Below are 12,704 nucleotides of genomic sequence, written 5' to 3' on the forward strand. Positions count from 1 at the left end.
GCGAATATTTTTCGATGGCATTTTCAAGTTTAAATCCCACAAGCATATTCACTTCAATTTAATAATTTGATATAAAAATCTGGTGCCTCCTAAAAATTCAATTTCAATTTTAATAGTCACACCTACTCATTGAAACACAACCAAGAATACAGTCAGACCGTGGTGGGTCTTTAAGTTAGAAGTGTTATTTAAAAAGAAATCAGCACACCTCATCTTCTTTGTGGAACAAAAACTGCAAATTTAATAACCTTATATAGCCTAAAAACATAAGGGCAATTAATTTTCCTTCATGTATTAGCACTGAGAAAACACGCAATAATGCCTTAAAATCTACATTTAGCAGCAGAAACGACTGAATTAATATTTACATGAAACCTGCTGTTAAACAGATGAAGTCTTTCAGCTATGTCATTAAGATCCAGACAAGTTGTGTGTTTACAGTAATTTATTGTTGGGTTTAAAACCATTAGACATTTCTTATTCAGATTAAAATGCTTACTGGAAAACCAGGCAGATTTAGTGGGAAGGCAATCATCTGACCTAATTACGGTACAGAGGAGTATCTATCAAAAATGACAGTGAAACAGGTCAATAATATATATAATAGATAATAATAATGTGTTACTATATATAGTAAGGTTTATAATAAAATGTAAATGATGAAAGACAATGTCACTCACATAGAAGAGTACAAAAACATGATATATGTCTGACAAGGTCAAATCTCACTGGACAAACAAATTACTTAACCACTTTCACAGTATAATCTTACCAACAAGAAACAAACTATTCCAATGTCTACAGTTGAACAAGGGCCATAACTTGGAAAGACTTATATAACTGAGTCATTTAATTGCAATTTATTACCAATTAAAATTTTATTTTGGTAATGATGACAACTTGCATGCAAAAGTTCAACCAAATTTTCTAAGTAAGGGTCATAATTTAAAAAAAATTCAACCAAGGGTGTTCTAACTTGGTTATGCAAGTAAGTGCCTGGTGTCTAGTTTCAACAGAATATATTTGAGCTGCACCATGAGAAAACCAACACAGTGCGTTTGCGACCAGCATGGATCCAGACCTGCTTGCCCATCCGTGCAGTCTGGTCAGGATCCATGCTGTTCGTTTACGGTTTCTCTAATTGCGATAGGCTCTGAAAGCGACCAGCATGGATCCTGACCAGACTGCACGGACGCGCATGCTGGTCTGGATCCATGCTGGTCGCAAATGCACTATGTTGGTTTTCTCATGGCATGGCTCATATGAGATTCTTACTGAGATACAGCTTGATGATTTTATGTTAGGATTCAAAACATTAATTAGCTGAATTTTATAACTAAAAAGGGCCATACTTTGAAATGATTTCAACTGAGAATTCCCTAACTTATTGTTGGTTATTTAAGCGTAATCGATGGGAAGAATGCCTAGTGTGAAATTACAATGTTTAGACTAGCATCATAAATCGCACTGCAATTTGGTATGTTGGCATCTTAACTTTCAAAAGTATCAGCTAAATATCCTAAGAATTTCATTTAAAAGTACTATTTTCAAAACAAGACACATGAAGAACAGGTTGAAAATGTTGCCTTTTGAGTGTTAGCAAGGTCATTCCATGATCTGACCTTGTGACCTAGTTTTTTACCTAGATAATCCAGTTTCAAATTTGACCTAGATTGTATAGAGACAAAACATTCTCATAAAGTTTATGAAGATCAAAGCTGAATTTTTGGCCTCTAGGGTGTTAACGTTTTCTATGATTTAACTTTTGAACCTGTGTATCCTACTTTTGACCTTGATCCAGATTTCAAAGAGACAAACATTCTGAAATGATGTATGGTGATAGGGCAAAAAATATGGCCTCAAATGTGATAACAAGGTTTTCCTAATAAATGACCTAAATACCCAGTTTTTCAATGCAAATGACCTAGTATAAACAAACTTATCCAAGACTTTACTGGGAGTAATATTCTAACCATGTTTCATTAAGACTGGGCCAAACTTGACACATGACCTTGAGACCTCTAGTGTCAACAGTCAAATTGTTGACAACGGACAACAAACACAGGTTAGTTTAGTTTATACTAATTTGTTTTAGCTCGATTGTGATGAAAGCTTCAAACTTGTTGGAATCCCTCTCAAGTCCATTTCATGGAAAAACCAGTACTGGCGTCATATGAGAAGTCACGGTCGTGACCCAAGTGGGGCTCGAACCCATGACCCCTGGATTGAGCGACCGACACCTTATCCATTAGACCACTGCTCCCCTAAACACAGGTTGATCACAATAGCTCACTTTGAGCACATTGTGCTATCTGACATAATAAATGCCAGGTTATGATGTATATAAAATTTCTCTTTCTTTCATTTTTGTTGAGTTTAATGTTGCACCGACACAATTATAGGTCATATGGCAACTTAGCTTTGATTGTGGGGCAAGACCCCAGGTGCCCCTTCGTGCATTATTTCATCACGAGCGGCCAGCTGGATGGCTTCCTCACATGAAGAATTCAACGCCCTGAGTGAGGCTCACACCCACATTGATGAGGGCAAGTGATTTGAAGTCAGCGACCTTAATAAAATTTCACATAAAATTTCTCTATTTCTGTTTTAGAAGTTTGTTCCTGCTCTGTCCCTTTGGTCAGACGGCAATATACCTGTACTTTACAGGATGAATTCTGCTCTCTTAAGTGGCTGCACTTGTATGTAATTTTGAGCAAAAGGGTGCTATAAAATTTTATACTATATATCTCAAATCGTCCTCACCCCACCAACTATTAAACTTTCTATCAATTTATTTTATTTTATTTTGTTGGGTTTAACGTCGCACCGACACAATTTTAGGTCATATGGCGACTTTCCAGCTTTAATGGTGGAGGAAGACCCCAGGTGCCCCTCCGTACTTTCTATCAAAGTATTATATATATGTTCATAGCGAAGTAAAATAAATTCATCCCCAAATACATTACCTTTAATAAGTAGATCTGATCTTCTTGTTTCAAGTTCTTGAACTCGGGTATATGTTTGGCAAATTTTATTAAACGGCGAATAAATATGTCTGTCATATTGAATAAGTCATTGGCATTATGCGGCTTTTCAACCATTTTCTTTGCCTGATCTTCTGAATAGCCACTATCAAACACTGATGCGTACTCTTTTTCCAAGTTTTGGATTTCTGCTTCAAGTTCTGGACTGAGTGGTCGGGAAAAATCCTCTTCATTTTTTTCCATTTTAATATGTTCTGGGGTAAAATTAGCAAGTGGACTACTCATGTTGCTCGTATCTGTAGAGTCCGAATAGTAATTTCTTGAGTTGTTATCAACATCGTTGCAGCTCCCTGGTGATTGGAATGATTCCATTTTATGTGGTGGCATATACGTGACTGGTTGCGTCATCTGTTGTGGCAAGGCTGTCTGCTCATTTTGTAATGGATACATTTTCTCATCTGCGTACATTTTCTCGTCGTGATACATTTTCTCTTCATTTGACGATGAGCGCACACTCTTTTTACGCCGCTTTGCCAGTTGTTCGTCACCTATTAAAAAGCAAATTTACTGCATAAGCATTTTTTAGGAATAGAGATTCCAGTTAAACCTGCCTAATCAGCCAACTGTATTAAAGAGCCAGTCAACTTACTTCCCAAACTGACATATTGTTCTATTTTAACTTGTCTTAAACAGCCACCTGCCTTCAGCAGTTAGACTGTGTCACACTCCCTTGGCTGGCTGCTTAATGTTTACTTTCAATTTAAAATGTATTAAAGGCAGTCCACAACTGTAGTAACTATTCAAATTCAACTGCCATTTCTGTTTCTAAGGCTGAAACTGATTTGTTTTACATATCAACATTTTCAAATTGTATTTGGAACCAATGTCAGTAAAACTAATAAGCACATATTGCCTTCAATTTGTCAACTTTTTGTTGAGGATTGCCAGATACATTACACCATTATGGTATTACCTAAACAACCAATAAATTCATCTTGAGCAGTATTTCTAACCCTTACCCAGCTAAATTTCTATACAACTGTAATGAACTTGTCCATCTTTCAATTTGGACAGTACCATTAACTGTTAAAAGGGGTGCTTACCAAAAAGGTACTGACTGAATGGCGAACAGTGCATCTGTGCAGGCTGATCTTGGTCTGCACTAGTCGCAAAGGCAGAATCACTTGCTGGCAGCAGTCTAAGGGTTAATCAGCCCCCAAAACCTGACTAGGGTTTTCAAACCAGTCTCAGAATGCAACACTGCGATTGGTTAAATTCATGATTAAGTCCAGAATCAACCAATCAGATGCTGCAGTTTTAAGACTGTTCTTTGCAGTCAGCTTTATCACATGGGCCTAAGATCCAAAAGAACTTACTGACTTTTTACAACAAAGGAAACATTTCAAATGCAAATATTTGTGCTATCCTATAAAGCCTTCTGAAACATAGTAATGTTGCTCGCTTTATGAGTTAACACCACAGTTGCCATCTATTTGTCGCAAGTTTATTATTTTGAATTTATTGAAAGCTTACTGCAATTAAGGTGGTCACATCACATAGGGTATGACCAAAACTTCTGACAGAAGGAAAAAGTCAAAGTTAGCCTGAAATTATACGGTCTCTTTAATTATGGGTAAGTACAGTCAACATCGTAAATGCAACCCCCTGTATTAAGCAACTTTATATATTAAGCAAAAAAAAACTTTTACTGTATAAGTACATCCTATTAAATGGATTTTTTAATATAGTGACCACATCAAGCAAACGCAAACAAATTAAACTGCCTGGAAAAAGTATTTATTCAATGACCAATCCAAACAATTTTAACAAAGAACTTTATAAGAATGCTACAGACCAAGTTTGATGAAGATTCACCAAGTGCTTCATGAGAAGTTGTTTAAAATGTTTTCTAATTTTTAGCACAAGCAGCCCCTAGAAGGGGCCAAAAGTCCAACAAGTGCTGCCAATATTAGTGACAAATGCCCTCGAAGCATGCCCAAGAATGCTACAGTTGTCTGCGCAAAATGTACCAGAATAGTTTAGGTATGAATCATTTTGTCACCTTGACCCCGACCTGAGAGACCCAGGTCATAAGGAAGACACACCCTCTCAATATGGTTAACATTTGTTTCAAATTATTTTCAAATCCCTTGATAAATGGCAGACAAGAAACAGACCATGTTAACCTTTGACTTTTTTAAGTGTGACCTTGACCTTGGAGCCAGGGGTCTGGGCTTTGCGCATGACATGTCATCTCATTATAGGGAACATTTATGTCAAGTACTTTTTCAAATCCCTTCATAGATGGCAGTTATGAACCGGACGTCTGGATCTTGCGTCTAACACGTCATCTCATTCTGGGGAACATTTATGCCAAGTAATTTCAAAATCCCTTCATCAATAGGGGAGTTATGGACCGGACACGAAACAGGCCCTGTTAACTTTTTTACTGTGACCTTGACCTTGGAGTTAGGGGTCTGGGTCTTCCGCATGACACATCATCTCATTATGGTTAACATTTATGCAAAGTTGTTTCAAAATCCCTTCATGGATGACAGAGTTATGGACTGGACACGAAACAGACCCTGTTAACCTTTGACCTCTAAGTGTGACCTTAACCTTAAAGCCAGGGGTCTGGGTCTTGCGCATAACACATCATCTCATTATGGTGAACATTTATGCCAAGTTATTTCAAAATCCCTTTGTGGACGGCAGAGTAATTGACAGGACACGAACAAACCCTGTTAACCTCTGACCTCTTTAGTGTGACCTTGACCTTGGAGCTAGGGGTCTGGGTTATTTTTTACTTTTCTTAGTTCTAAATAATAACCAAGTACCATAATAGTTCATTTTTAATGATGTTAATGATGATATGGAATTTGGAATATCCTTTTGGTTAGATAGTACACTGGGACCCCGTTATAACGCTGTCGTCGGGGTCCAAGGTTGGAGACCCGCGGATCTAGCGGGGTTAAATTTGTAACGCCGGTTGATCGTATCAGCGGTATATGCAATACCCCACCCACCGGTAACGTATTTTGGACGCTGTTTTATGTTAATAAGAAATAAGAATCGTATAAACGGGACATTTATTTACCTTAAATGCTACTGAAAAATACATTAAAAGAATTATAACGCTGTGTCATCTTCTCATTTTGTCGTGATTATAAAAGAAAATTGGATTTGTGTATACCGGAATTAACATATATAACGCTGTGTGAGGAGTGCGTGGTCGTGAGAATTACATATGCACTGCAATTGCACTTGGGGTTTATGTAACTAAAAGAGAAACGCGGACAGTCTTAAAAAAAATAATTTTGAATAGATTTACATGAAGGAAATCGATAAATAAGATAGAAATTTTTTAAATCAGCGTCGTTGATATACGATATTTAAAAGGGAGCACATTCTCAGTAAGGCTTTCAGTGCATCGAATCTTCGTTATTTCCGATGAATTGAGTGTGATGATTACGAAAAACGGCTGCAGTTTATTACAAAATTCGATTTTTTATTCACTCAAGTGATCATGTCATCTGCTTAATTGGTGCAAACTTAAACGGTTTGATAGTTGACTGACCAATGTTACACGCTTGTTACGCAAACAATCTAATATTGACACGGTACTGATTGCATAATTGTCACATGTCTACATGTATTGAAACTTAAACAAAGGCGATACGCAAACAAGTAAGCTAGCAGACGATTATTGATTTTTGTGACAGTTGTCATGGAAAGGTGTTAAAGTACGTACTTGTAGTTTTAACGCTGGTTATGATCAAATTAAGTAACATCCGCGGATTTTTTTTTTTTTTTTTTTTTTTTTTTTACCCTCTTAAATTTGGGCGCCAAGGCCATACAGCGTTATACCGAGGACCGCGGTATATCGAGAAGCGTTATAACGGGTTTCGAGTGTAGTACACTGCAGTAGAATTAAGCACAGGGAGAATGTGTTTTTTATACAGAGGCTGTTGCTCAGCACAGGTTTATTTACTAAGAAACTAATCTACAGCATAAGAAAATGTCTGTATTTGTAGAGAGAGTTTGTTTTGTGGAGGTGAAAAAGCTGTTAAGAAAGTGGTAATAAATGTCTTTCCTATGCAACAAGGAAGTGGTAATAAATGTCTTTCCTATGCAACAAACAACTAACTACACAAGTTTTAAATTTCATAATCCTATGTTTTGACCTTTCTCAAGGTCTTCATCAGGGATGTTTAATAAAATGTTATTCAATGAAGTACATAAAAAAACAGGCTGTTTCTTTTTTGTAATGTGACTAAGTGTTCTAAAAAATAGATTGATGTCATAGCACTGAATAAAAAAGATTCTAAGTAAAAAAAAAAGAATTTTGTATATGTTCCAATGTTTAACTGCCATTATCAACAAGAGGACAAAATGATCCTAGGTTGCTCACCTGAGAACAGCTTGATCAAACTTTATGAATATCCTGCTTAAAATGCAACCCCTTTTGCATAGGCAAGGTATTTCTTTGATCTGACCAGGTAACCTGGTTTTAGACCCAACATAACCCTTATTTGAACTTGACCTAAATTTTATCAAAGCAAACATTTTTTTATCAAATTTCATGAACAACCTGCCTAAAATGTAGCCCCTATTGCATTCACAAAGTTTTTCTTTGATTTGTTTGGGTGACCTAGTTTTTGACCCCAGTTGACTCATATTTGTACTCGACCTAGATTTCACCAAAACAAATAATCTGATCAAATTTCATGAAGAACCAGTAAAAAATACAGTGTAAAGAAATGAGTACAGTTTCTTTATAAAACACTTCCAGTTTACATAGGTCAATAAACATTCCTTTCAGCTAAAGGATGGGACTAAGAACGGCACATTAGGTAACATTAGTAAGCAGTTTAACTGGCTTAGAATTTAACTTCATTTAAATGAACTTAAAATCTTTGTTTCAATGGGAGATGTAAAGAAATTGATATAATTTCTTTTTGTTGAATGAAAACACACTCTCCTTATATCTTTTCATAAGTTAAGAAACACTTTTCTTACAAAAAGGCGAGACTACACAGGTTAATATCTAGGTTAATTAATAAGTAAGTCACTATAGAAAAAACATGTTGTTCTTCTCTACGTAGTGCACATAAATGCATTTAAAGTTATTAGTCAGGTCATTAAGTTTTATTGCAGTAAAATGATGGAATTGGTGTAACTTGAGTGACATTATCTATATTTTACGAGAAATTTTTTTGTTTATTCCCGGTTTGTACCAGAATTCATTAATTTGCTATGTAAATGATGTATTTGACCATCTGTATAAATATGGAGACAAAATGTGTATTGTCGGACTAAGCTGTAAGGGACGCCCGCTCACACAGCAACACGTGTGGCTCGAAGCTGCCAGGCTAAGGCCTTGCGCTGCGCGCAGCTGAGACAATTGCAGACGTAACGAGAGTTATGAATGCTTAAGGCTTATTGTGCTAGATGGAATTTTGTTAGCTCTGTCAGTTAGAAGTTTACAATTGGTGACGGAAAATAAACTAGATAGAAACAAAAACAGAGTATTGAGTTATTTATCCAGATGACTTAAGGAGCGGCTACGCTACAACAGCCCCTATTGCATACACAAGGTTATTCTTTGATTTGACCAGGTGATCTAGTTTTTGACCCAACATGACCCATATTTGAACTTGACCTAGATTTCATCAAAGCAAACATTCTGATCAAATTTCAAGAGCATCCTGCCTAAAATGTAGCCCCTATTGCATTCACAAAGTTTTTCTTTAATTTTACTGGGTGACCTAGTTTTTGACTCCAGATGACCCCTATTTGAGCTGACCTAGATTTCATCAAGACAAACATCCTGATCAAATTTCATGAATATCCAGTGTAAAATGCAGCCACTATTGCATACACAAGGTTTTTTCTTTGATTTGACTGGGTGACCTAGTTTTTGACCCCAGATGACCCATACCTGACCTAGATTTCATCCAGACAAACATTATGATCAAATTTCATGAAGATCCAGTGTAAAATGCAGTCCCTATTGCACACAAAAGGTTTTTCTCAAATTTTACCTAGCGACCTATTTTTTGTCCCCAGATGACCCATATTTGAAACTGATCTAGATTTCACCAAGGCAACCATTCTGACCAAATTTCATGAAGATCAATTGAAAAATACAGCCTCTATCGCATACACAAGCTAAATGTTGGCAGACGACAGATGCCGGACATCGAGCGATCACAATGCTCAGGTGAGCTAAAAATACCATTTAAGACTAAGATTCCATATACAGTCATGATCATGTTCATTACATTTTGTTTTTAAACAGTTTATTGTGTAGATGTAATTTTTACATAAATAGAGGAAGTAAATTTTAAAGTTAATGTTAAAATTGTCTTATATTCTGAGTGTATTTACATGTAAAGTGCTGAAAATTCACTTAATTACGCAAGTCATATTTTATAACATAACTAGAACTATCACTAAAGGTGATGAATGTACCCCCCGCATGCACTGACACAGTACACTGCAATTTGACGCACACAAGATTGCATAATTATGTGGACTGTATGTATACAGTATAGTAACAAAAAACAAAGTCCCATAACTATGCAGAATATTTATCTAAAAGAATGTAACATGCACCATGCACAACTAGTGTTGGTACTGATCACTTGTGTGAAGTTTCATTAAATTGTGTGTAAGGGTTTGGTAGATTAGGCATGCACAAGATTGCATATGCAGACTGCATGTACATAGTATGTTAACAAGAAACAAAGTCCCATAACTCTGCAATTTTTGTCGCTGAAAGAACCTAACATGCCCCATACACAACTACTGTTGTTACTGATCACTTGTGTGAAGTTTCATTAAATTGTGTCAAGGGGATGAGGAGAGATGGTGCGCACAAGATTGTGTCTATGTATATAGTATAGTAACAAAAAAACAAAGTCCCATAACTCTGCAAATTTTTTTTCTAAAAGAACCTAACATGCCCCATGCACAACTACTGTTGGTACTGATCACTTGTGTGATGTTTCATTAAATTGTGCCAAGGGGATGAGGAGAGATGGTGCGCACAAGATTGTGTCTATGTATATAGTATAGCAACAAAAAAACAAATTTCCATAACTCTGCAATTTTTTTTTCTAAAAGAACCTAACATGCCCCATGCACAACTACTGTTGGTACTGATCACTTGTGTGAAGTTTCATTAAATTCTGTCAAGGAGATAAGGAGAGATGGTGAGCACAAGATTGCGTCTACGGACAGACGGACAGACAGACAGACGGACAGACAGACAGACAGACAGACAACCTGAAACCAGTATACCCCCCCTTACAACTTTGTTGTCGGGGGGTACAATTAGAAATCAAAGCTATATTTCATTACTATAAAAGAAGACTCGTACCCTGTCTTAACTAGCGCAGTTTCTATAGTAACCTTATTGCATTATCTAATTATCTAATAAACTCATAGATATTTTTTGTCACCATGGAAACTAGAAAATTGGTCTGACATTATTCACTGAAAAAGTAAGCTAAAATTCATATACGGTCGTGTACAAGAAACTGAAAAGTTGTTCATATAATTCTGTGCGAAAAATGGGAGTGTTGGGGGGGGGGGGGGGGGATAAAAATCTGTTTTAAGGGAAGAGAAAAGAAATATTTTCTTGTTTAACTAAAGAAAAACTTAAATATAAAGTAAAACCTAATGTAAAGTAGCCTTGCCAAAATGTTAGACTGATCTTATCAAATTAATCATTCATCGTAATCAAATTTCTAAGAAAATGTTGTAACTGCCCTGGGGGAAATAACTTTATGCAACTATATTACTATAAATAATATGATAAATTATAGACAATGTGTGTAAATAGTATATTTTCATTATTATTTAAAGTCCATTTTAGAACAGTTATAATAATTTGTACAACAAATTTCAACCAGAATTTTTTTCAATGGAGCAAGGGCAATTATGCTCCCACCACCTCTCCCCCGAAAACAAAACAAAAATGTGTTTTTGTGCTAAACACTTTTCATTTAAGTCTTTCATGTCAGTGACATAATGCATCCTGATTATAAATATTCATTATTAAATCATGTAAGACTTTTTATTGTACAAATGTTTAACAGTATTCAAACTTACTTTGAACCAAAAATCAGTATAACATGGTAAAGTGTCAAGCTGGACAGAGAGAAAGATGGATGGATGGACGGACAGACAGATAGACAGACAGGCCATAAATCCAACAAGAGCTGCTGGAGGACATTAACACTAGACTATTCAACAGGCTTGTCAACTGAATGAATATAAAAGTCTAAAAAGGGACACAATTTTGATTAATGCAAAACAGCTATGGAACCTGCACAATGTATGTCAGCTCATCATGAAGTGGACAAGTGACATTCCCATTAGTGGATACTAAAAATTACTAGCTTTATACAAAAACTTAACCAAAAAATGTCAAGTTGAAAAAGGGGCATAATTTTGTAAAAATGCAAGGTAGAGCTATGAACCCTGTGTGAAGTTTCAATCCTTTCCCTAAAGTGGTTACTGAGATACCAGCTTACATATAAAAACTTAACCAAATTGGGAAGTCAATATCAATGCCGACGCATAGAGTCAAATAGCTCTACCTATTCTTTGAACAGTCAAGCTAAAAATGAAACATAAAATATATATGACCTTGAACAAGATCATATGACATGAACAACAAACAAGAAATTTTGGACTTACAGATGGAAAGAAAATCTACAGCTTACCCATTATGAGAGGAACAATGAATTTCAAGGAAATGAAGAAAAAAAACTTACTGAGAATCCAGTCTTTTTTCATGCCAACATCAAAACATTTCTTCAGCCGACATCCTGAGCAAAACTTCCGAGTATGTTGGTCAAGTTTACAGTTTCCTTCAAAACTGCATGTGAAAACCTGAAAATATTTAAATAAACTTGACCTGCACAGTGTTTGTTACCAAGACACCAAGACCATACCCTTATAGTCTGTATGTTCACTTTCTCTTGTTCTATGCTTTCTAAATATTACCTTGCAAAACAGGTCAGGACTATTCTTTTTTATATTAAGATTTCTCCATTCAATTATACTGATACCTATAGCATTACTTTCATTTATTAAAAACTTTTATGCTGTCAAAGAGTTTTCTAAATTTCAAAACATAAGACATAGATCTGGATACACCCTATCTGACATACATCTGGATAAACCCCATCTGACACACATCTGGATACAACCTATCTGAAATATGTCTGGATATAACCTATCTGACAAACATATGGATAAACCCCAACTAACATACTTTTGGATACGTCCTATCTGACATAAATATGGATATGCACCCTATTTGACATACATCTGCATACACCCAATGGCCATCTGACATACATCAAAATAAGTCCCATCTAACATACATTTAGATACACCCTATCTGACATTAATATGGATATGCACCCTATTTGACATACATCATGGTTCATACAGAATATCAGAGACAAAATTCAAGTACTTTTCAAGGACTTTTCAAGGACTTTTTACAATTTTTCAAGGACTATTTTTTTTCAAAACCACGACCTAATCTGAACAACTTTTATTATGTAAAGCAAAAATAAAACAACCATCATTTGTCACACCTTTGAAAATGGCGTAATTCGATTATTAGACTGATGTGATTCACTATTTTGCTGAGGTTTATCGCTTTTCTTGTTATTTTTTAGCGCACTCCTGCTAATG

The 12,704-nt window shown here is 35.8% G+C and overlaps 1 protein-coding gene across 7 annotated transcripts in view; it reads right to left on the minus strand.

The window, feature by feature from the left end:
• LOC123546814 (nuclear hormone receptor HR96-like) overlaps positions 1-12,704 on the minus strand; it is a 137,400-nt gene that overhangs the window by 22,403 nt on the left and 102,293 nt on the right. For all 7 annotated transcript variants that reach the window (XM_045333390.2, XM_045333389.2, XM_045333388.2 and 4 more), the window contains 2 exons: positions 11,771-11,888; positions 2,967-3,532 (listed from right to left, as the gene is read on the minus strand). In XM_045333390.2, the coding sequence (XP_045189325.1) occupies positions 2,967-3,532; positions 11,771-11,888 (684 nt within the window). The remainder of the gene's footprint in view (positions 1-2,966; positions 3,533-11,770; positions 11,889-12,704) is intronic.

The sequence above is a fragment of the Mercenaria mercenaria genome, chromosome 9 (assembly GCF_021730395.1).
Source record: "Mercenaria mercenaria strain notata chromosome 9, MADL_Memer_1, whole genome shotgun sequence".
NCBI lineage: Eukaryota > Metazoa > Mollusca > Bivalvia > Venerida > Veneridae > Mercenaria > Mercenaria mercenaria.